We start from the raw sequence: 26,929 nt of genomic DNA on the forward strand, positions 1-26,929 counted from the left end.
ACTCAGCTGTCTTGAAACTACAACTCCCAGCATGCACACTTGCCTGGCTATTCTCAGAACTCCCATACAAGTGAATGGGAGTTGTAGTTTCACCACAGCTGGAGTGCCAGGGGTTGCCCACCACTGTTCTAGAGCCTGGGAAAGCTGCCTAACAACCTCTCAGGGAGCCATAATGGTAGCCATATTGTTGGTCATTTATAACCATTTTTGGGTAAGCTGGGTGGTAACCAATACATATGGCGACTATTATACATGCATAGTACACAAGGGATCTTACCCAGCGTTCCCAGGTTCCAAAATAACACATTTGCCTACTTTGTGTAGCAATATGTGACAGTAAAAGCTGGCAGTGGAAATCTGGGTGCGAAGCCACTGTTGGCGATGTAAAGAGCGGTAGATAGACACCCAACTTTCCCAGAAACCTATATAACACATCTGCTGTGAGTGCAGGTTACCGAGGAGTCGTAATATTACAGCAAGGTATTTGAATATGAGACTTTTCAGGCCTCACCTGTCTCAATTCCATTCGTCCTCACAGATCAGTCACCATGACGCTCCCATCCTGTCTGCTCCTGTTCACAGCCGTTTTCATCCAGGTTTGTCAGAAGTCACCAGAACCAGGTAAGATGATGAGACCCCAGGGTATGGAGCGCAGACTGTGTCCCCAGGCCTGAGATTGCACTTCATCACACTGTAAAATATTGTTATTCTCTCCTACACCACCGGAAATGGAGAAAGAACACCTGGAAAAGTGTGATAGAGCTGAGATTGTCAAAGTATAAACTGCTAGAGATGCTCGGTCAATGATCACACAACCAAGGTGGTGCAGCCTTTATTTTAGTTATCCCACAGCAGGTATACACTGAGGCAGGGTCACATTATTACTCGGTGACATGTCCCCCTTGCAGCAATACAGGTTTCAACTCTGGCATGGTAGCGGTCATACAGATGCTGGCTATCCTCCTGTCATTCCAAACTCTTTCAACTTGTAGCCGTAGTTCAGCCAAGGTGGTTGTTGGGCTGCTGTGCATGTGGAGATCGGTCGCACCATCCAGTCCCAGACCTTCTTGATGAGGGAGAGGTCTGGTGATCAAGTTGGTCAGGGGAGCTCCTGGATACCTTGAAGAGCACGTTATGTACAGGAGTGGATTAATTGTATCATAGGCCCGGAGATGTTTGCCCGTTATGGGCCCCCCCCCTCCATTTGCACTGATCACACCCCCCCCCCCCCCCCCCACTCTTTCAGTTTCCCCATATTTACCATATTAATTTTGGTTCTGGTAAATATTAAAGAAAACTATGCCACATATATGGTATAACAACCCTCAGCCCCACACAGTATATAGTATAACACCCTCAGCCCCACACAGTATATAGTATAACACCCCCAGTCCCTCATAGTATATAGTATACATCACCCCACAGTATACAGTAGATAGTATAACACCCCACAGTAAAATATATAGTATCCCACAGTATGCAGTATATAGTACTGTATAACACCTCACAGTACAGAGTCGATAGTAAAACACCCCACTGTATGCAGTATATAGTTTAACATCACACAATATGTGTAAATAGTATATAACACCCTACAGTATAAAGTATAACACCCTACAATATACAGTATATAGTATAACACCCCACAGTATACAATAGATAGTAAAACATCCCAGAGTATACAGTATATATTATCCCACAGTATGCAGTATATAGTATAACACCTCATAGTTTACAGTATATAGTACCTCACAGTATACAGTATAGCACCCCACAGTATATAGTATATAGTACGCCACAGTATGCAGTATACAATACAATATCCCACAGTATGCAGTACCCTACAGTATGCAGTATACAGTATAACACCCCACAGTATGCAGTATATAGTATCCCACAGTATGCAGTATATAGTGTAACACCACACAGTATACAGTATATAGTATCTTACAGAATAAAAAATAAATATAAAACAATGTAACTCGCGCGCTTACTCTCAATAAATAGATAAATAGCCAGGCTTATCACCACCTTCTTATCTATCACGCAAGTATACAAAACAGCACTGATATCTATATATGTCTCAGTCCTACCTTGACATAAGTGGTCCCGTGCTGTGATATGTACCGTGCGGTGGTCCTCGCTTCTCTGCTATATATGGAGCAAACAGGGAGAGTGGATCCCAAGGAGGAAGGCCTGCCAGCATAGACTATTATATGATATGATATTAAAGTTAGGGAGTGCGCCCCGCCGGTGGCGATATACTCCCGTTACCTTTTTCTTGCGCTCACGTCTGAGCGGGTGACGTCACCGCAAGTGAACTACAGATAGGCAGTGAGGGTCTAACCTCCTACGCGTTTCGAGTATCATACGGCACTCTACGGCACCTTCGTCATTCCCTGACGAAGAGTGCCGTATGTACTCGAAACGCGAGGGTAGTTAGGCCCTCACTGCTATCCGTAGTTCACTTGGCAGGTGACGTCACCCGCTCAGACGTGAGCGCAAGCAAATGGTAACGGGAGTATATCGCCACCGGCCGAGGCGCACTCCCTAACTTTAATATAATATCATATAATAGTCTAGGCTGCAGCCATCCTCCTTGGGATCCACTCACCCTGTTTGCTCCATATATTGCAGAGAAGCGTGACCACCGCACGATACATAATCACAGCAGGGACACTTATGTCAAGGTAGGACTGAGACATATATAGATATCAGTGCTGTTTTGTATACTTGCGTGATAGATAAGAAGGTGGTGATAAGCTGGCTATTTATCTATTTATTGGAGAGTAAGCGCGCAGAGTTACATTGTTTATATTTTTTTGTGTCTTGTACGGCTGGTCTGTATAAAGTCTTTTATAGCAGGAAACGGGACTGCTATAACACTGCAGCGGTATTTAGTGTGTTTAAGCGCCAGTTGAGAACATTACATAGTCTTACAGAATACAGTATAATGCCCCACAATATACAGAATACAGTACCCCATAGTATACCGTATAACACCCAACAGTATGCAGTATACAGTATAGCACTCCATAGTATGCAGTACCCCACAGTATGCAGTATACAGTATAACAACTCACAGTATGCAGTATACAGTATGCTGTGCCCCACAGGATGCAGTATACAGAATACAGTATAACACCCACAGTATGCAGTATACAGTATAACACTCTATAGTATGCCGTTCCCCACAGGATGCAGTATACAGTATAACACCCACAGTATGCAGTATATAGTATAACACTCCATAGTATGCAGTACCCCACAGTATGCAGTATACAGTATGCCGTACCCCACAGGATGCAGTATAACACCCACAGTATGCAGTATACAGTATAACAACTCACAGTATGCAGTATACAGTATGCTGTGCCCCACAGGATGCAGTATACAGAATACAGTATAACACCCACAGTATGCAGTATACAGTATAACACTCTATAGTATGCCGTTCCCCACAGGATGCAGTATACAGTATAACACCTACAGTATGCAGTATATAGTATAACACTCCATAGTATGCAGTACCCCACAGTATGCAGTATACAGTATGCCGTACCCCACAGGATGCAGTATAACACCCACAGTATGCAGTATACAGTATAACAACTCACAGTATGCAGTATACAGTATGCTGTGCCCCCACAGGATGCAGTATTCAGAATACAGTATAACACCCACAGTATGCAGTATATACAGTTAAACACTCTATAGTATGCAGTATCCCACAGTATGCAGTATGCCGTACCCCATCAGGATGCTCGTATACAGTATAACACCCACAGTATGCAGTATCTAGTATACACTCCATAGTATGCAGTACCCCAACAGTATGCAGTATGCCGTACCCCCACAGGATACAGATAAAACACCCCCAGTATGCAGTATACAGTATAACAACTCACAGTATGCAGTATACAGTATGCTGTGCCCCACAGGATGCAGTATAGCAGATTACAGTATAACACCCACAGTATGCAGTATACAGTATAACACTCTATAGGTATGTCAGTAGCCTCACCAGTACGCTGTATGCCGACCCCACAGATGCAGTATACAGTATAACACCCACAGTATGCAGTATATAGTATAACACCTCCATAGATTGCAGTACCCCACAGTATGCAGTATACAGTATGGGTTGTACCCAACAGGATGCAGTATAATACCCACTGTATGCAGTATACAGTATAAACAACTCACAGTATGCAGTACCCAACAGTGTGCAGTATATAGTATAACATCCCTCTGTCACCTTCTCCTGACATGACATCATTGCCGTGTGACCAATAACATTCATGTTACTGGTCACATGGTGATGACATCATCACAGGTCCTTTCTCCTATGAGCATCCAACACTGCAAATCAAATGGTGCAAAACTGGTCCAGGCTCAGTGCTGGTTCAGTGAATGTGAGCAGATAGCCTGGACCCTGACATTTTCTCATTAGGAAGTGAGGGACCCTCTCCTTCCTTAAAATGGGCATTTTGGGTGGTGATGAGCCCTACAGAGACATCAGGCCCAGGGCTACTGCCTCAAATGTCCCTATTAAAATCTACCATTGGTTGTGTAGTGCGGGTAGTGTGTGACTGAGTGTTATCTTGTTGGAACACCATGTCTCCTCAGTCACAATAGATAGAAGGACTGGTTCTATTATGTCCTGGACATATTATGTCCCACAAATACCAGACAGGAATGGCCACGGTAGCTAATGACAACCCACAGCATGACACCTGTGGTGGTCGTGTGTCTCCGCACTATGCATGATGGCAGTAGGCACTCTCCAGCCCTCCTGCAAACTCTGTTTAGCTATGAAAGCAGGTTCTGCCTTGGTAGTAGATGGTGACATTAGAGTTTTCATTTTCCGATTAGTGTATAATCCTCATTTTATTCAGTGGTATCTGTCTCTTCTCCACAGGTGACATACAGTACAACCAGCAATGGCAGCCAACAAAAACCTTACCCAGGCTTACAATATAAATGTGCAATGTTATTCAGAACTTCATTGCTGCTTGTATATTTATGGCTTTCATTACTATGGGGGACAGTGGTGTCACGGTTCTGTAGGTGGCTTAGTTATGGTGACACTGTTAGATAGACACTATGGGCCAGATTTATCATTACTATGACAGCTCACTCCACTTTCACATATGGCTAAAGTCAGTTTTAGCCAAGTCAGATTTATGATCGGCCCTTTAAGACTGTAATAAATGTGGTTTGACGGTAGTAGTTTATCTGTCAGTAAGCAGCTTTTCAAAAAAGTTGCACGTTTTTACGAAAAAGTCGCATGTTCTATTAAAAAGTCTCATAAGATAAGCATGGTCCTCACTGGAGTGAAATTGCGCATTTTTTTGCGACTTTTTAAATAGTCCCAATAGTAAATCTGTTTAGAGATTCATTTACATAAGAAAACACGCCCACTTTCAGAAAACTGGCGAGCATAGTGCAGAGCAGAAAAAAGTTGCAGTTTTAGCGTTTGCGCATTTTTTGGCAACTTTTTCACTCTATTATTCTGACTTGAGCTAATGATAAATCTGGCCCTATGTCTGTTATTGTCATGGGGGTAGAGTGGCTCTTGCCATTATACGGCATTATGGCTATCATTATTGGCACCCTGTGTGTCACAGTTATAGGGGCACTATAACATTGGATACTGTGTATACTTTCCCTTCTCGCCTTATGTCCAGTCCTTTTGGGACCATCAGCGAGTCCTGACTGTCGGGTGTTTGGTCATTTTTGTGGACGCCCTGTCCCCCTTTCCACCCCAGCTTCCCTTTTCTATGTGTTGATCCAGCAGTAATAGATATATCACCCACTATGATTATGTTGCAGTGTTATAGCGGTTTGTGTGCTGGCGGTCAAACAACTCTTGAGAGTCTCATCGACTGTTTGACATCTTGGAAGACATTTGTCAGAAACTATTTAGCACGGTGTTTCTCAGCTCCAGTCCTCAGGGCCCACCTGCCGGTTATGATTTGAGAATATCCCACAGAATGAATACCTGTGGTAAGTCCTGATTATTTGACAATAACTACATCATCTGCTCAATACCAAGGAAATCCTGAAAATGTGACCTGCTGCGGGGTCATGAGGACCGGAGCCGAGGAACACAGATTTAGGGGAAAGTTTGTTAACATCTAATTTTCAGAACAAAGTTATGAAATGTGTTTACTTGCGAGCGTTGTGATTTTCTGTGACCCCCAGTCACCGCTCTGCTACAATTAGATTCTGACCAAACATGCCCTGACACATTCCTGGGCCGTGTCTGCAGTAATGGGGTGTGAGGAGGGGGCCCCAACCTGTCAATGTCACACTGTCTCTGACCCTAGAGACTGGGTAATGGCCCAGCTGCGAAACGGCAAGTGCCTAAGTGTGAGCTCGAGATAATATCTCCCATTGTTTTCTGCAGACAGGCAGCCCTTGTTCCTATACTGAGAGGCCATCTCTGTTCTAAGTGGGCAAGAAACGGAAATCCTAGAGATGGCATTAGATCTGAGAATTATTATTGGGGGTTGTAAGGGTATAAAAGGAGGGTTCTATATTTTACCATTCAGAATTCAATCCAAAGCTGAGGGCCTACCTTGTTGGGAGTTGTTTACCTAGCTTTCCCAGAGACAGATATACAAAAAAATTGCCTAAAAATTATTTTTGCCCCTGTTGTCAAATGAGCTTAATTTAGAGAGTATCTCTCAGCATGAAACACCATATTAAATGAGGCATACTACCCTGGTAGGGCTCATTATGCGGATGATACCTTTCATTGACTGTATATTAGACAGCTACAGAGATATCTGAGGTTTTATTCATATGCAAATTAGCAAGTTGGAGAACCAGGGGACAGGGCTGAATCCTTGGAGCACTGCATTGTACTGCACTGCATTGTAACAACCCATGTACTCTGGACACTACCCCCTCCATTTGATTGACATGGCTAGACCAGCATGGTGAGCGCAGAGCTGTGTCCTAACATGTGTATATCATATAAACTGCTTACTGTAGCCTTACCATATTGAGATATGCTTAGAAAGCTAATACATATTCAGCAGTATTGTTTTCATCATTAATGAGCTTTACCAGGCAGTATGGCTTTTTGAATAGGGTTGACCATGCTGATAGAGCCTCTTTAAAGACTATTTTAGGGAAGATTGTTCTTTAAACTAGGTTGTCTTTTTGGTTAATTCCTTTTTATCATAAGCCACCAACAGGTTCTCCTGCTGATGGGATCACCAGTGATCATCTAAAATCTGCAAGGGAAGTGATAAATTTCCCTGTGGCACCACCACCAGGGGAAATTAAGCATGACACTGAAATAAATGAGCTGTGCTTGTAGAAATCATTGGTCCTCCAGAGTGAAAGGCATTTATTGTAGATGTTTCCACTCAATGAATGGTCCATGTCCTAATAGGATATGTGGAAATGGGTTTTCTAAATGTGCCAATAGACATATAGCATGGGAAAGCTTCATCAACTTTTTGCTGCTCTCACTGATGGCAGGATAAAGTAGTAACAGAAGCGCTGATTGTCACTTATGAGCTAATACTAGGTGGTTGCTGAAAACTTACTGTATAATTATCACAGCCTGTCCTGGAGAAGAGCTATGGGTTGCCTGAGAAGAGTCATGGTGATTCATGAGCTCTTGCTCTCCCCGTCCACCTGTTGATGATTGGTAGTTTTCACCTAGGGAGATCAGGAGAATAATAATAATACCAATTCAACCTGTGACTCTTCTTTGGCATGGGCTGCAATGATTATACAGTAAGTTATCAGCAATTACTTAATATTAGCTCATGAGTGGCAGACCACTGAAGTCAGTGAGTCTGGCAATTTTTTTTGATTGAAAATAGAATTTATTCACAACCAGTCAGGACAAACAGACATTATACTGCGAGACAAAGCAGACTGGAACACAGTACAATAAATACTACACATAAACATCTAGAGCATGGGCGTAATATACAGCACAGATACTGTACTATACACTATGCACAGTACTACACTGACATTCTAACACAATAAAAATATAGCACATCAATCAACAGGCATTGGAAAAGTGATAGGGGAAGGGGGTAAGAGGGAAAGGAAAGGGAGGGGAGTCACAGGCTCGAAGCTTTATTGAAAGACAGACACACAGAGAGGGAGAAAAGTTTCCTCTTCGATGTCCGGACCATCCATGATGGAGTAGTCTCTGGGCAGTCCTGGACAGACATTCCTCTTCAATTCATGACCAGGGCCATGGACATGCGACGAGCTTTGACAATGTCTCTAATGATAGCAAGGCTGTCTGTGGTCCTGCGGCCAGGAATGCCGCAGGTCTGGTCCAGGTGGATGATCCATCCTATAACAGTCTTCAGCCGATTGGCCAGTACCTGTCACAACCAGACAGCTGAGAAGCTCTGACAGGAGCCGTTCAGATCCTCCCCCTTGAGTTTCTTTGTTTTGGTTTCTGTTCCTACCTCGTAGGCTATCTCAGCTGTCATGCAGTCAGACTCATTAACTCCATTTTCGCCTTCTTCCCATTCTTCCGGTGATGAAGACGAAGGGTGGGCATCATTATATCGCTGCTCAGGGGTAATGCTCTGTCCTGGGCCTTTTCCGCTGCCGGAGGGGGCACGGCCCTCTGTTCAGTGGATGAATTTCTTTTTAGCCCTGGGTCAGATATATGACTGATCCGGATCGTATTGCTCTGGCCTGAGTCTAGACTACGTCTGTTATGCCAGGGTAAACAATCCGCAGAGATATACTGCCTCAGAATTTCGGAGATGGGCAGCAGATACGGGTTGGAATGATGCTGCACTCCGAAGTCAATTTTGCTATGGTCTTTCTGAGGGATTGAGAGATGCATTTGCCTTTATGAAAGACCCTACCTCCTTGAATTCTGCTATGTCTCAGGCTGTTCGTATTGACAGGCGTCTTAGAGAAAGAGGAGAGATCTCTCCTTCTTGTCATGCTCAGTCCCGGGACAGTGCAGCGGTCTCATTCTGTGCACAGGGGTCTCAGTCGCTGTCAGCCCCTTCTGAGCAGGAGCCCATGCAGCTGGGGTTGATTGCCTCTGACAATAGAAGATTCAGCCCGCAGAGGAGGGTTTGTTTTTGTTGTGGAGGTATAAATCATCTGGCAAATGTTTGTCCCTCTAGGAGATTCAGGCAGTTTTCTGGGAGTAATAAGAGACAAAAAGGAAGAAATCTTTTAAGAATATTCCGTTTGTTACTATTGGCAGGGTTGAGGCGGAAATTGAAGATTTTTCTTTTGCTTGTAGTTCCCGTTTTGTCCTGCCTGCTAGGGTGGCGCTAGAGAGCAAGAGCATTTTTTGTGAGATTTTTGTGGATAGTGGAGCAGCTGTCAACCTCATTGATAATCAATTTGCAATAACTCATGGTTTCCAGGTATGCACTTTGGGAAAAGATATTCCTGTTTTTTCTATTGATTCAGCTCCACTTTCTCAGAAATCATTAAAGGGCATAGTTCACAATATCCGTTTAATTGTGAATGATGCTCATGTTGAGGATGTGTCATGTTTCGTCCTTAGCGGTTTGCCTACTCCTCTAGTGTTGGGGCTACCCTGGCTCACTAAACATAACCCCACCATTGATTGGCAAGCGAGGCAAATAAAAGGTTGGAGTAACTTTTGCAGAGAGAATTGCCTCATAACATCTATTTCTGAGGTTTCTACTAAAACTGTACCACCTTTCCTCTCTGAATTTTTGGATGTTTTCTCTGAGAGTGGAGTTCAGGGTTTACCTCCGCACAGGGAGTATGATTGCCCTATTGATCTCATCCCAGGTGCCAAGCTGCCTAAATCTCGTTTATACAATCTCTCCCAACCTGAGAGGGTCGCTATGCGGGCTTATATCTCTGAGAGTCTGAGAAAAGGACACATACGACCCTCGAAGTCACCTGTTGCCGCTGGTTTTTTCTTTGTTAAGAAAAAAGATGGTTCTTTGAGACCTTGTCTGGATTTCAGGGAGCTGAACAGTATCACTATTCGTGATCCGTATCCGCTTCCTCTAATCCCGGATTTGTTTAACCAGGTTGTTGGGGCGAAAGTCTTTCCAAATTAGACCTAAGAGGGCATACAACCTGGTTAGGGTCAGAGAAGGAGACGAATGGAAGACGGCTTTCAATACCCCTGAGGGCCATTTTGAGAATTTAGTTATGCCTTTTGGTTTGATGAATGCCCCAGCCGTTTTTCAGCATTTCGTCAACAGCATTTTTTATCATTTAACTGGAAAATTAGTATTAGTGTATTTGGATGACATTTTGATTTTTTCTCCTGATTTCAAGACTCATAAGGAACACTTATGTCAGGTCATACTCATCCTGCGGGAGAATAAATTATACGCGAAACTGGAAAATGTGTGTTTGCGGTTCCAGAGATCCAATTTCTGGGGTTTCTTGTCTCCGCTTCTGGTTTTCGCATGGACCCCGAGAAGGTTCGCGCTGTGCTTGAGTGGGAGCTTCCTGAGAATCAGAAGGCGCTGATGCGTTTTTTGGGCTTTGCTAATTATTACAGGAAATTTATTTTGAATTATTCCTCTGTTGTTAAACCACTCACGGATATGACCAGAAAGGGGGTAGATTTTTCTTCCTGGTCGGTAGAGGCGCGTAAGGCCTTTTCTAATATCAAGGAGAGTTTTGCTTCCGCTCCCATCCTAGTACAACCTGATGTTTCCTTACCCTTCATAGTGAGGTGATGCTTCTGAGGTAGGGGTGGGTGCGGTCTTGTCTCAGGGTTCCTCTCCTGCCAAATGGCAACCGTGTGCCTTTTTCTCAAAGAAGCTCTCCTCCGCATAGAGAAATTATGATGTGGGAGATAGGGAATTGTTGGCCATCAAGTTGGCTTTTGAGGAATGGCGCCATTGGCTAGAGGGAGCCAGACACCCTATTACCGTGTTTACTGACCATAAAAATCTGGCCTACTTGGAGTCAGCCAAGCGTCTGAACCCGAGACAGGCCAGATGGTCTTTGTTCTTTTCAAGGTTTAATTTTGTTGTTACGTTCCGCCTGGGGGTTAAGAATGTGAAGGCAGATGCCCTGTCACGTTGTTTTCCGGGAGGTGGGAATTTTGAAGACCCGGGTCCCATTTTAGCTGAAGGTGTGGTGGTCTCTGCTCTTTTTCCTGAATTGGAGGCAGAGGTGCAGGCAGCCCAGTCAGAAGCTCCTGATCTTTGTCCTCCTGGGAGGTTGTTTGTGCCTCTCGCTTTGAGACACAAGATTTTTAAAGAAACACCATGATACGGTCCTTGCTGGGCACCCGGGGACAAGAGCCACACTGGACCTCATTGCTCGGAGATTCTGGTGGCCTGCGCTTCGTAAGTCGGTTGAGGGTTTTGTGGCAGCTTGCGAGACTTGCGCTCGTGCCAAGGTCCCTCACTCACGGCCATCAGGTCCTCTCCTTCTTTGCCCATTCTTCCCCGTCCTTGGGACACATCTGTCCATGGACTTCATAACGGACTTGCCTCGTTCCCTCGGGGAAGTCTGTGATTCTGGTGGTGGTGGACCGTTTTAGCAAAATGGTGCACTTTATCCCTTTTCCCGGTTTGCCCAATGCTAAGACGCTGGCGCAGGCATTTGTTGACCACATTGTCAAATTGCATGGGATTCCTTCAGACATAGTCTCTGATAGGGGCACGCAGTTTGTTTCCAGATTCTGGAAGGCTTTCTGTTCTCGCTTGGGGGTTCGCTTGTCATTCTCTTCTGCTTTCCATCCGCAGTCGAATGGCCAGACAGAGCGTGTCAATCAGAATCTGGAGACATATCTGCGCTGTTTTGTGGCGGAGAATCAGGAGGATTGGTGTTCTTTTTTGTCCCTTGCTGAGTTTGCTTTAAATAACCGTCGTCAGGAGTCCTCTGATAAGTCACCATTTTTTTGGTGCATATAGGTTTCATCCGCAGTTTGGGACTTTCTCTGGAGAGGGCTCTTCTGGTTTGCCTGATGAGGACAGATTCTCCTCGTCTTTGTCATCTATTTGGCAAAAGATTCAGGATAATCTAAAGAACATGAGTGAGAGATATAAGCGTGTGGCGGATAAGAGACGTGTGCCTGGTCCGGACCTGAATGTTGGTGATTTGGTGTGGTTGTCTACCAAGAATATCAAATTGAAGGTTCCCTCCTGGAAGTTGGGTCCTAGGTTTATTGGGCCTTACAAGATCCTGTCTGTCATCAATCCTGTTGCCTACCGTCTTGATCTTCCTCAGACTTGGAAGATCCATAATGTTTTCCATAAGTCCTTATTGAAACCTTATGTTCAACCTATTGTACCCTCACCTTTGCCTCCTCCTCCGATTATGGTTGATGGGAATCTTGAATTTCAGGTCTCTAGGATTGTGGATTCTCGTCTTGTCCGCGGTTCCCTCCAGTACCTCGTTCATTGGGAGGGTTATGGTCCCGAGGAGAGGATGTGGCTCCCAGTGACGGACATTAAGGCCTCTCGCCTCATCAGGGCTTTCCATAGGTCCCATCCTGAGAAGGTGGGCCCTGAGTGTCCGGAGTCCACTCCTAGAGGGAGGGGTACTGTCACAACCAGACAGCTGAGAAGCTCTGACAGGAGCCGTTCAGATCCTCCCCCTTGAGTTTCTTTGTTTTGGTTTCTGTTCCTCACCTCGTTAGGCTATCTCAGCTGTCATGCAGTCAGACTCATTAACTCCCTTTAAATTCTTCCCCATAAGGTAGTAGGGTGCGGCTGATACTACTTCCTGGAATGTGTGTGCATGCTGTCCTCAGCTCCCAGCTACCAGTTCCCAGTCCACAGTCGTCTGCAGATAAGTTCTGTTTAAGTATTTATGATTTTCTGTTGTCTGGATCCAGGTGACCCTGACTCCCTCCGTGTCTGTGTAGGGAGCCGGTGGTCGTGTCCCCTCACTATTGTAGGGCCTTCAGGTTAAGATAGCCAAGGTACGTGGATATGCGCCCATTCACCTTTGGAGTGGTCGCATAGGCTGAGCAATAAGGGAGAGCGGCAGGTCGATTGCAGGGGTCTCCCTTTTTGTTCCTTAGTTGTGGATCCAGTGAGTCATCGTTTGTATTTGTATCTTCTTGTTTCCTGTACACCATCCGTGACAGTACCTTGGCAAAATCTTGTAGTTGACATTCAGGAGAGAGAGGGACCACAATTTTTTAAATCCCATCTCTCCACCTTCTGCTTATACAAGATCGTGTTCATTCCCTTCCTCAACAATAGAGACATTCTGGCCTCCACCACCATCTCCTCATACAGCTCCAACAGGTCCGGGCCAGTGAGGTCCTAAAGTGCTACATAGAGCTCTGCTGGGAGACTGTCACTGCGCGGCCTCCACCGTCAATCGAGCTCCCATCGCTGCCTCACCTACAGGATCAAGGGTGTCTGAGTCAGTGGTCTTGGGGGAGGTTGCTGTAGTCTTGGATGACTCCTATGACTCCCTCCTTCTCCGTGGTGATGTTTCCAGTCTCGACTCACAGCTCAGTCCAGGGTGTGTGCCTGGCGTGGAGCTTCCAGAAAAAGAAAGAGTTACCCTTCTCCAAGTGCTCTGCTTTGGAACAGAAGTTCATACGCTTGATTCCTCCTTAAAGTGTCTTTTCAGGCCCTTCTTGGTCTCCCCCAGCTCATTCTTGACATCCCAGCCGCACTGGTGTAGGTACTGCAAGGAGTGCAGCTGTCTCTGCAGATCGCTGAACTCCCTCTTCCGCTCACACACTTGTTGATGACCTTTTGCCTGAAAGAAACTACAAAACTTCACCTTAACAACCCCTCCATTCAGAAGCCCAGGGCAGCCTAATGGCCTTGTGGTCAGAGAAGAAGCAGGGGACCATGGAATACCCAAGGTGTTTCACCTCCCGAGAAGTGAACACAAAGTTGATGCGAGACCACAGCGAGCCATCAGTGTTCCACAAGGACACTTGAGTCACCATCTTGATGAGCAATTTTAAGGAAGTATCCAAGTTGGTTCTTGCTGAGTTGAGCTTGTCTTCCTCGATGGAGCAGTTGAAGTCTCCTCCCAGTACCACTGCCCTAGTGGTGACAACCTGGGTCCAAAGGAGCTTGAAAAGCTTCAAGTGCTTACTCCTGACCAGGGAGGCTTACATGTTGATGAGCATAACCTTCTCTGCAGACAAGCTCATGGACAGAATCAAGCATGAAAGAGCACCCCCTGATAAGAATAGAGAATCCTGCAGCACCCATGCTGCCCTGCACCAGACCAGTAGGAAGGGCCGTGAGACCACTGCCTGGCCAGATGGTTGTAGTACCTGAAAAAAGGCAAGGCACATTCCGGCAGCATATAAATATCATAACCCTGTGAAGGCAAAAAGGTTGGCACAGTCTGCAGTCTAGACCTATCCCTGATACTTCTCACATTGATGCTAAAGATGTTAAAGTTAGACATACTAAAAAAAAAGGGGGTGGTTAGCGCAAACCATACTGCTCAGTTACCACTCTTGTTGGGTGGATCCTTGTCTTTGGGGACTGCTTGCTCCGGGAGCGCTAGCAGTCCCTCATTCTCTAGGTTGATCAAGAAGGGAAGGCTCTTGGTAGTCCTGGAGCTCCACAGACTGTTGTTCAGATACCAGAACCTCCAACCAACTGCTCCATCAACTCTTCTTCTAGCAGCAGGTCCTTGGTGACCTCCACTTTCTTTTTGGAGGACTCAGCACTGGGGCTGTCTCTCCCTTTCCTCTTCCTCTGTAGAGTACCTGCAGGGACAAGAGGGGGAAACTCCTCCAGGGAGAGGGCCAAAGCAGTGGTTGGTTGCAACAAGTCTTGGGATTTTACAAGGGAATATAGCCAAGCCAGATATCAATCCGTAGACAGCTGTTTCGGGTGCTTGCCCTCATCAGTACGGATTAGGATTTTTGCTGGCTCGTATGATGTTTTACTCCATACTGATGAGGACAACCTCTTGACTCACAGGGGACCACTTCCAATGGGTGTCACTGGAAAGATGGGAGATACCTCTTTGAATAGGATTTTCATAGGGAAGGTTTGGGCAATTGTTATGGCATTGGTTATGGTGATGGAGAGATGTCTCTTTTCTTGCTGAAGCTGTAAAGGCATTTGGCCAGTGCTAAAAGAGCATTGATTGAAAAGAGCATTATTCAAGTTACCTCCTCATGCCTTAGGTAGCCTCGGTTCTGCAGATGAATATTATAAATGATACCTTAGGTACATAATTTTTACAGTTTTTGTTGGCATGGTCTATGTATAGTTAGGCAATGCAGAATGTTGAATGACGTAATAGTGATATGTACTGGATTACTCTCCATTGACTAGATTTCATGTTCAAAGGATGGAATATTATAAGGACAAGAGACCTAGGAATGTATTCAGGGAGGTGTGGATATTATTCGCTTTACGTAATAGAAGAACATACCATTGGGACTGCTCTATTGCCTTTACCTGAGGGGGAAGGGGGTCTTGGAATGGTATCTGTTTCTCCCTGCCCACTCTAACCATAGTCTCCCATACAACCATTCATAGTCTACCTATACCATGACCCATAGTCTACTTATACCACCCACTATAGTTCACCTATACCACCACCCATAGTGTACCCATACCACCACCTATAGTATACTGATACAACTACCAGTAGTGTACCTATACCGTTAATTATAGTCTACTTATACCATCACGTAATGTACCCATACCACTACCCAAAGTATACTCATACGACTACCCATAGTGTACCTGTACAACCTATACCACCACATAGTGTACCATATCACCAACCATAGACTGATAGTGCTCATAAAATCATCAGAAAATTTTTGTTTTTGGCTTCAAAATCTTTTTGGAAATATTTTTACATTACACTTTGGGTTCTCTGAGCAATCCAACATACAGAAATTGTCACTTTGAGTGAAACAGAGCTTCTTTACACCAGAAGTTGTGACATTTACACACCCAAAAGGGTTAATCCCTTGCGGAAGGGAAGATATAGCTTTTTGAGGACAATGAATTCAGTTTGTCTGGCAAGATGGAAGGAAGAAAAGACGTCACTCCCCAGGCCAAAATCATAATGGATGCTCTGACTATTCATGTATTACTCCCAGCGGCAGAGGAGGGGAGTGGTTGTTCCCCATCACTAAACAGTATTTCGGATCTAATACAAATTGTTCTTCCCTGCAATGTGTTCCTAGCCCCTGCAGCAGTGAGGTCCCACCACACAGAGCTCTGCGGCCTGGCTTGTGCTGACCATGCTTACAGCTGCTTAACCTCCTGGATGTGATGAGTTTGGGCATTGTCAACTCATAGTGTCTCTAGGCGGTGATAGCGTGAAGACAGTGCGCGCTGGTAGTAAAATCACATCCATATCAGTCCCCGGGACTCTCCAGCCGTGTGAGATCTGCACTGTCCGACTTATGAATTTATAGCGCTTTCCAGCCGATAGAGCTCAGAAGATGACGGGACCAGACAAGTGCTGCTCGGATCTAACCAGGGCTGGGACAAGGTCCAACACCAACAGAGGCTGAGCTGCCCAAGTGCGCCCTCCACCCCCATCTACCCCACCAGACATTTAGATGTTATTTATTCCTGCAGCTCTAATGCTCGGATGATCACTGATCAGTAGATGACTCAAGTCAAGCCCCAGACCGAACGCCCCCCCCCCCCCCCCCCCCCGGGCGTTTCTTGTAATTTTACCCCATCCAGAACCCCATCAGACCTCAGATCAGAGGGAAAAGAATATTATCTTTATTTAAAAACTCTCTTACTTCACTTCAGGGCAGACTCTCACGCTCTATCCCTGCTGGGGCCTGGGCTGGGTCGTGACAGTGTTGCGCTGCTGCCTGCTGCTGCCCGCGCTGCTCCTGGTCTCCAGAGGGCGCACATGTGACCTGACTGCGTATAGCGCGTCAGGTCAAAGTGCGAGCTGTACGCAGCCAGTCAGGCAAGCGACTGAGCAGAGACCAGAGTAGCGGAGCGGCCGAGCAGGGAGGCAGAGCGGGGAGGGAGCACGTAAGTCAGTGCCAAGTGCTCACTACTCCCTCCGTCCTCCAGCGCGGCCAGCAGTCCGGCAGGCGCGGCAGCAGCAGCGACGTGGTCAGTGGCCTGCCTGCCGCCCAGAGGCTTGGGAGCTGGCCTGCGCCCTGAGGCTGGAGCCTCCCCCCAGCCTCTGTGTCGGCCCGGCCCTGGATCTAACTACCTCTAGTCCCTTGTATCTCCTCTCTTTTAATCTATCTATCTATCTATCTATCTGTCTATTACAGTATCTATATCTATCTATCTATCTATCTATCTATCTATTAATTATCTATCGAATATCTATCTATCTATCAATCAATCAATCTCCTATCTAATATCTATCTATCTAGATGAAGAAATTCCACGGCACATCCAAGGAGTAAAATTAAGTAATACTTAATTTTACTCCTTGGATGTGCCGTGGAATTTCTTCATCTATATTGTTTGGAGGGGGATCACCTCCTCAGCCGCAGGCACTCCGCAAAAAACTGCAGTGCTGCCCAACTTTTGCTTTATCTATCTATCTATCTATCTATCTATCTATCTATCTATCTATCCATCTCATATCTATCTATCTATCTATCTCCTATCTATCTATCTATCTATCTATCTATCTATCTATCCATCTCCTATCTATCTATCTATCTATCTATCAAGCCATCTCCTATCTATCTATCTATCTATCTATCATCTATCTATCTATCAATCCATCTCCTATCGATCTCTTATCTATCTATCTATCTATCTATCTATCTATCTATCTATCTATCTATCATCTATCTATCAATCCATCTCCTATCGATCTCTTATCTATCTATCTATCTATCTATCTATCTATCTATCCAGCTCCTATCTATCTATCTATCTATCTCTCTTATCTATCTATCTATCTATCTATCTATCTATCTAATTACTCTTCTATATGTCTCTCTTAGAAATACACATAGAAAGAGGGTACAAAAAAAGGAGAATGGGCTCATAGATAATGAAAGTGAGTGGAGAGTGTAAAGAGAGAGGTGAATAGAGAGAAGGGGTAGAGAGGTAGCGAATAGAGAATTTAAGGGTTTGATAGAGAGTAAGAGGAAAATAAGTGAGTGTGAGGAAAGTAAACTAATAGAAAGTAGAGGGGAATAGAGAATGTGCAACGTCTCTCCGTTGTGTGCCCCTCTATCCCCTGCTCTCTAGCCCTGTCTGTCTCTGTGCTCTCTGTACTCTTCTATCTTTCTTTCTCTCTCTCTCTCTATCCTATCACTTTCTCCTCATCTCTTGTCTCTTCCTTTTACTCTTCTTCTACTGTATCTTGTCTCCTTCCCTTGGTTTCAGGCACACACCTCACGCCTTGGTTTTTGCTGCGCTCTGATGCTGTCACTGCCTCTTACTTCCACCTCAATCCCCAGCAGCTGTCTTCAGGAGGCACAGTCCCAGCTGGAGAAAGGTCTGTGTGAAAGCGCCTGGACGGAGAGCAGTCCTCACATACTGGATTCCATACCTGCAGGCACATATAGATATATTACTACGAACCTTCTGCTATGCACAATGCATGTGCTCCATATACCTAAACGCATCTTTATTTGGTAATGTGACACTTTCCAGATAGGGGGCGCTGTAGCAAAAAAATAAAAATAATCAGAATGGAGCCCACTCTTCTTGCTGACCTATGCCATCACTCTGATCTGTTTTTCAACAGGAAGACCCAGCAGGATCTTACCCTACTCTCTTAAAGGGGTTGTCTCAATTCTGCAAATGGCATTTATCATGTAGAAAAAGTTAATACAAGGCACTTACTAATGTATTGTGATTGTTCATATTGCCAGGGTTCTCTGGACTAGATTGGCAGGCATGCTATGTGACTGTCAAATGAAGGGTGGGGAACATAGGGGTCCCTCTGCAAATCTGTTCTCCAAGGGCCTCCATAGACCAGGAACCTGTTCTGGAAGCCCTGAAAACTTTGCCCATAGAGGATGATGGTTCAGGGCAACAGACAAAATCGGAACACATATCCCTCATTGCTGTGATGGGTATAAGGGGCGATATATCAGAATTGCATAAAGGGATGATTATTGGCTTTTGGGCCAAGGGTGCCAGTATTTCTGAAACTGCGCAGTTTGTGAACTGTTCTCGTACTGCTGTGGTGAAATTGTATGGTGAGTGGAGAAATGGCAGCATTGTGAATAAGCAACGTGGAAACTGTGGAGCACCATGTGCCATTTTTGTGTGAGGTGAACGTCGGCTACGAAGGTGTGTGAGGGTGGACCAACAAACTACTGTGGAGCAGCTAACCATCAAAATGAGCCAGGGGGCTACCAAACGTGTGTCTAAAACAACTATTCCATGAACCCTACTGTGTATGGGACTCTGAAGCAGACAGATGGTCACTGCGCCTCTGCTGACAAGGTTGTATCTGCAAAAAAGGCTTACATTTTTGTGGCAGTGTCGGAATCGGACCTCGGCTGATTGCCAAAGGGTCGCCTTCTCCGATGAGTCACGTTTAATGCTTCATTTAATGGATGGACATTGGAGTGTCAGGTGAGAAACATCAGAAAACAAACACCCTGCAACCATTGCTGGAAGAACACAAGCTGGTGGTGGCAGCGTTATGGTCTGGGGAATGTTTTGTGGCATTCTCTAGGCCCAATCATCCATGTGGAAGACATCTGGGTATGAAACCATCCTTGCAGATCATGCAAACCCATACATGCTGATTGTCTTCCCTGGAGCGGATGGGATCTTCCAGCAAGACAAAGCGACATATCAAATGCTAGAAATGTCCTACAATGTTTGGAAGAGCATGACTAAGACCTCCAAGTACTACCCTGTTCCCTAATTTCCCAGACTTGAACCAATTAAGCGTCTGTGGGACCACCTCAATCGTCATGTTTGCTCTATGGATCTGCAATGAGCAGGATTTGGGGTAACGCGCTGACGCCACTTATGCAGCGGGTGGATAATAGTTTGTTTGTGACGCCAATTGCAGCATGCGCAGGGTACTATCACAGGGCCCTTCCAAGGTGTTATAATGCACGTCCCAGGTTAGAAATGCCAGAGCAGTGTTATGGCCTATAATGTCTCTATAGGGTGATGATAGTGGTGTCAACTGTGTCTCCTACCTGGGTACAGCTGGACTCCTGTCTCCTGGCTCACTTGCAATAAATTGAGTGTAGTGGTAGGAGGAGTAATAGAGGAATTTTGCAGCAGAAATTGATGTCCAGACCTTTAGGTGAAATTCAAACTTGGTTTTACTGAAGATAACTTTCATCCAAGCAGAATACAGCTTTGGTCTTTGGTCCCAGCAGGTTTTGGCAATGGTTAGCAGGAATAAATCTTCTGCACTATAAATCAGGAGCTTGCAGGAAAAGACGTCTGCTTGTTAGCTCTATAACTGTGGCAGGAATTTAGCTTCTGCACTCCTCTTTATCTTCTGCTGTATGGGGACTGACTAGCTGAGGAGGAATATGGCTTCTCCTAGGTCTCTGGACTTTACTCAGAGATAGGCTCACAGAGAATGCTTTCGTCCTGGAACTCTGGAGATTGTCTGCTTTCTTCATCCAGAAGAGGCTGAGGGTTCTCAAGCTGGGGAGGTGATCAATGTCTCAGCCGAGACAAGATCCTGGCTTTCTTCCCTATGCAGGGGGACTCCTGAACTCTACCACACAGCCTTCCCTAACAGGGGTGGCTGGCACACTGACTCTAACTTCCTTCCCCACCCAAGTGCAGGATGTGGGAACAGTCCACACCTCTACAGAGGGGGAGCTAAGCTGGAATGAACCACTCCAGCCTAGATACACTAAACTGTAACTAGTTCCTTACCAATCCATTGCTTCCACCTGCTGGTGAACATGGAAAATTACAAGGAAATTTACATTTAACATAGTTTTAAATGCACAGTTGTGAAGACATAAGCAAAATCATATCAGATGACAAATGTCAAAGCTCTTAGGAGATAGTAGCGTGGTAGAGGAGTGTAGTAACACAACTCTGGGGTGTTACAGATCCTCCCCAATCTGTGGGATGCACTGCCGTCAGCATTGCTTCAGATACCTGTTGCCATGGCCAGGCACGGGTGGATAATATTCTGTATTTGTCGTGACGCCAATTGCAGCGTGCGCAGGGTACTATCCCAGGGCACTTCCAAGGTGTTATAACGCACGTCCCAGATTAGGAATGCCAGAGTGGTATAATGGCCTATAATGTCTCTGTAGTGTTGTGGTAGTTGTGTCACTGTGTCTCCTACCTGGGTACTGCCGGACTCCTGGCTCACTTGCAATAAATTTAAGTGTAGTGATATTAGGAGTAATAGAGGAACTTTGTAGAATAAATGATGTCCAGACCTTTAGATGAAGTTAAAACGCTTTATTTGAAATAACTTGCATCCAAAAAGTATACAGCTTTGGTCTCTTGGTCCCAGCAGGTTTTGGCAATGATTGTCAGAGGCTCGTCCCCGTCCCCACCTGCCATTGGCTGCTCCCCCCCCCCTCCCCCGACACTGGATGTTTTCATCTGTGTGCAGGTAAAAGCAGCAGCGGCAGTGCGGGGACCAGGAGCGGCACAGGGAGCGGGGTAAGTACATTACCCCCTATGGGGGCGCTGCAGGAAAATTGAATACTTGATCTATGGTCCCTCCACAGATTACATCTGATCTCTGTGGGTTCCCCCGCCAAGGCACACTTACTTTTGTGGGTTCCTTCCTATCAAAAATTATTTTTCCACAATTGATATTCCCTTTAACCGATCAGATATAGGAGTTTTGTTGTTTCCATGGCCCTCTACTCTGATTTTACATAATATTCTGTATATAAGCCATCTAATCAGTCTCCCCACCTTCTAGGTCCTCATCTCTTTCCTTCTTTATCACTCAACTTTTTAGTTGCGCCGTCACCATGGTAACAGAGGCCCATTAACAAGGCGGCCTCCACAGCCGCTGACACTACTGCACTTTGCAAAGCTGGTGCAGTTTTTATCTTCCTACCGTTGTTCTTCTATATGTACCAGCTCCTGTTAGATGTTCTTCTGATCAGTCACAGTCACATGGAAAGCGTTATCTGGATTATGCTTGCAGTAGAGGGTTTGTTACAATGTATCCAGTCTAGACAATCCTCTATAAGCACAATGTGGTATATGCAGTGTCCCACTAACTTATGTGGGAACTGCAAAAGCTTTTTATTGTCTTCTGTAATTTCATGCTGTATTGTTTTATCATGTGAAATCCCTTTTTACCAGGCTGTTTGGTGCACCACATACATCTCACCACTAGATGGGGGTAGCACCACAGTATATATAGAGAAGTTCAGGCCTAGTTAGGGAGTTTAGAGTTGGGAGTTGTGAAGGAGAAGGAGATGGAGTGAGGGGCTAAGGGGGAAGGAGAGGTCCCCTCTCCTCTCAGCTCTCTCTGGGGCTCCACGGCCCAGAGGAGCCAGCGTACACGTCAGTATCAAAGCAATGAAGACAGGCAGAGAAAAGTCTACATTCTACTATTCACTCTTCAGAAGTAACAAGTGAATTTCTGGTCAGGTTTATTTCTGGTCTGTTCTCCCCTTCAGTGCACTGCTGGCCCATGGAGGCGTCTGCTAATCCGTGAGTAACCGATGAACTGTTTGTACATTCCGGCCCACCGTGAACCTCGCGTGTTTTACCCCTGTGGACTGGCACGCTGCATATATTAGTAGGGCTAGATTATAGGGAGGGTGAAAGGGGTGACTGCCTCTGGACCACCCCCAACTACAGCGCAGGGTCTGAGGGACCGTGTTTCTTTGGTGTTCATTGAATTCATACCAGTTAGGCTCTGCACAGTTTATTAGTAAAGGCATATTCATTTAAAGGGGTTTTCCAGGACTGTCATGGAACCTACACAATATACAGATCTCAGCTCCATTTTGCTAGAATGGGGGCTGAGCTGCAGTAACCCTACATGCAGTGCCATATTAAGAGCATTATAGGCCCCCGGGCAATACAGTGCACTGGGGCCCTGTCTACACAATCACGCACTAGAATAAAAATGCAAATTATCAATAAGGCGATATTTATTGGGCATTTCCTCTTGTGGATTTTCCCCAGCAGTAGGATCAGGTAATGATACCATTGGTATTTCTGCTGGAATTGGAGTGCATGTAGATGTGGATGCTACATCTGGAGGAGCAGAACTACTGGCTGACGTTGCACCTGGATTGAGCCAAGATGTTAGTTTTGGAAGTTTGCACATTTTCTCTTTCTCCTCTGCAGCCTTTTTCCTCTTCTGTGCTCCACTCAAAACATTACGTTTCATTTCTGCACTAAAGGTTATTTTCACCAACACGTAATAAACTTTATTTTTCCTCACCTTTTTTACACTTCCTCGAACGAGTGGCAACTCTAAGATTGCTATATAAGGGGGACACATAAGATATTACAGTCAAAACTTGAGGGGCACTAATAACTTAAAGTGGATGTAAACCCAAACATTTTTTTTTTTTGTGATGTCACAATGTAGAGTACCCAGGCAGTACACACGCCACTCCAACATTAATACCCACCAGCACCAGCAGTACCCACACCAGCATTACCCACCAGCACCAGAGTGTGTGTACATTTATATATATATCTATATTTATTTCGTTTTTTTAGTTGTATGATTAACCACCTCAGCCCCCAGTGCTTAAACACCCTGAAAGACCAGGCCACTTTTTACACTTCTGACCTACACTACTTTCACCGTTTATTGCTCGGTCATGCAACTTACCACCCAAATGAATTTTACCTCCTTTTCTTCTCACTAATAGAGCTTTCATTTGGTGGTATTTCATTGCTGCTGACATTTTTACTTTTTTTGTTATTAATCGAAATTTAACGATTTTTTTGCAAAAAAATGACATTTTTCACTTTCAGTTGTAAAATTTTGCAAAAAAAACGACATCCATATAGAAATTTTGCTCTAAATTTATAGTTCTACATGTCTTTGATAAAAAAAAAATGTTTGGGTAAAAAAAAAATGGTTTGGGTAAAAGTTATAGCGTTTACAAACTATGGTACAAAAATGTGAATTTCCGCTTTTTGAAGCAGCTCTGACTTTCTGAGCACCTGTCATGTTTCCTGAGGTTCTACAATGCCCAGACAGTACAAACACCCCACAAATGACCCCATTTCTGAAAGTACACACCCTAAGGTATTCGCTGATGGGCATAGTGAGTTCATAGAACTTTTTATTTTTTGTCACAAGTTAGCGGAAAATTATGATTTATTTATTTTTATTTTTTTTTCTTACAAAGTCTCATATTCCACTAACTTGTGACAAAAAATAAAAAGTTCTATGAACTCACTATGCCCATCAGCGAATACCTTGGGGTCTCTTCTTTCCAAAATGGGGTCACTTGTGGGGTAGTTATACTGCCCTGGCATTCTAGGGGCCCAAATGTGTGGTAAGGAGTTTGAAATCAAATTCTGTAAAAAATTACCTGTGAAATCCGAAAGGTGCTCTTTGGAATATGGGCCCCTTTGCCCACCTAGGCTGCAAAAAAGTGTCACACATCTGGTATCTCCGTACTCAGGAGAAGGTGGGGAATGTGTTTTGGGGTGTCATTTTATATATACCCATGCTGGGTGAGAGAAATATCTTGGCAAAAGACAACTTTTCCCATTTTTTTATACAAAGTTGTCATTTGACCAAGATATTTATCTCACCCAGCATGGGTATATGTAAAAAGACACCCCAAAACACATTCCTCAACTTCTCCTGAGTACGGGGATACCAGATGTGTGACACTTTTTTGCAGCCTAGGTGGGCAAAGGGGCCCATATTCCAAAGAGCACCTTTCGGATTTCACTCCTCATTTTTTCCTGAATTTGATTTCAAACTCCTTACCACACATTTGGGCCCCTAGAATACCAGGGCAGTATAACTACCCCACAAGTGACCCCATTTTGGAAAGAAGACACCCCAAGGTATTCCGTGAGGGGCATGGCGAGTTCCTAGAATTTTTTATTTTTTGTCACAAGTTAGTGGAAAATGATGATTTTTTTTTTTTTTTTTTTTTTCATACAAAGTCTCATATTCCACAAACTTGTGACAAAAAATAAAAACTTCCATGAACTCACTATGCCCATCAGCGAATACCTTGGGGTCTCTTCTTTCCAAAATGGGGTCACTTGTGGGGTAGTTATACTGCCCTGGCATTCTAGGGGCCCAAATGTGTGGTAAGTAGGTAAATGACCTGTGAAATCCGAAAGGTGCTCTTTGGAATGTGGGCCCCTTTGCCCACCTAGGCTGCAAAAAAGTGTCACACATCTGGTATCTCTGTATTCAGGAGAAGTTGAGGAATGTGTTTTGGGGTGTCTTTTTACATATACCCATGCTGGGTGAGATAAATATCTTGGTCAAATGCCAACTTTGTATAAAAAAATGGGAAAAGTTGTCTTTTGCCAAGATATTTCTCTCACCCAGCATGGGTATATGTAAAATGACACCCCAAAACACATTCCCCAACTTCTCCCGATTACGGAGATACCAGATGTGTGACACTTTTTTGCAGCCTAGGTGGGCAAAGGGGCCCATATCCCAAAGAGCACCTTTCGGATTTCACAGGTCATTTTTTACAGAATTTGATTTCAAACTCCTTACCACACATTTGGGCCCCTAGAATGCCAGGGCAGTATAACTACCCCACAAGTGACCCCATTTTGGAAAGAAGAGACCCCAAGGTATTCGCTGATGGGCATAGTGAGTTCATGGAACTTTTTATTTTTTGTCACAAGTTAGTGGAATATGAGACTTTGTATGAAAAAAAAAATAAAAAAAAAAAATAAGCATTTTCCACTAACTTGTGACAAAAAATAAAAAATTCTAGGAACTCGCCATGCCCCTCACGGAATACCTTGGGGTGTCTTCTTTCCAAAATGGGGTCACTTGTGGGGTAGTTATACTGCCCTGGCATTTTCCAGGGGCCCTAATGTGTGGTAAGTAGGTAAATGACCTGTGAAATCCTAAAGGTGCTCTTTGGAATATGGGCCCCTTTGCCCACCTAGGCTGCAAAAAAGTGTCACACATGTGGTATCGCCGTATTCAGGAGAAGTTGGGGAATGTGTTTTGGGGTGTCATTTTACATATACCCATGCTGGGTGAGAGAAATATCTTGGCAAAAGACAACTTTTCCCATTTTTTTATACAAAGTTGGCATTTGACCAAGATATTTCTCTCACCCAGCATGGGTATATGTAAAATGACACCCCAAAACACATTCCCCAACTTCTCCTGAGTACGGCGATACCAGATGTGTGACACTTTTTTGCAGCCTAGATGCGCAAAGGTGCCCAAATTCCTTTTAGGAGGGCATTTTTAGACATTTGGATACCAGACTTCTTCTCACGCTTTGGGGCCCCTAGAATGCCAGGGCAGTATAAATACCCCACATGTGACCCCATTTTGGAAAGAAGACACCCCAAGGTATTCAATGAGGGGCATGGCGAGTTCATAGAAATTTTATTTTTTTGGCACAAGTTAGCGGAAATTGATATTTTTAATTTTTTTCTCACAAAGTCTCCCGTTCCGCTAACTTGGGACAAAAATTTCAATCTTTCATGGACTCAATATGCCCCTCACGGAATACCTGGGGGTGTCTTCTTTCCGAAATGGGGTCACATGTGGGGTATTTATACTGCCCTGGCATTCTAGGGGCCCTAAAGCGTGAGAAGAAGTCTGGAATATAAATGTCTAAAAAATTTTACGCATTTGGATTCCGTGAGGGGTATGGTGAGTTCATGTGAGATTTTATTTTTTGACACAAGTTAGTGGAATATGAGACTTTGTAAGAAAAAAAAAAAAAAAATTCCGCTAACTTGGGCCAAAAAAATATCTGAATGGAGCCTTACAGAGGGGTGATCAATGACAGGGGGGTGATCAATGACAGGGGGGTTGATCAATGACAGGGGGGTTGATCAATGACAGGGGGGTGATCAGGGAGTCTATATGGGGTGATCACCACAGTCATTGATCATGCCCCTGTAAGGCTTCATTCAGACGTCCGGAT

At 44.7% G+C, this 26,929-nt stretch overlaps 1 protein-coding gene across 2 annotated transcripts in view; it reads left to right on the forward strand.

Annotated features, from left to right (window-relative positions):
• Positions 1-26,929, forward strand: part of COL20A1 (collagen type XX alpha 1 chain) — a 141,539-nt gene that overhangs the window by 3,076 nt on the left and 111,534 nt on the right. For both annotated transcript variants that reach the window (XM_040437853.1, XM_040437854.1), the window contains exon 2: positions 539-621. In XM_040437853.1, coding sequence (XP_040293787.1) covers positions 549-621 — 73 coding nt within the window. In that variant the 5' untranslated portion in view covers positions 539-548. The remainder of the gene's footprint in view (positions 1-538; positions 622-26,929) is intronic.

Source organism: Bufo bufo, chromosome 6 (genome assembly GCF_905171765.1).
Source record: "Bufo bufo chromosome 6, aBufBuf1.1, whole genome shotgun sequence".
Taxonomy (NCBI): Eukaryota; Metazoa; Chordata; class Amphibia; order Anura; family Bufonidae; genus Bufo; species Bufo bufo.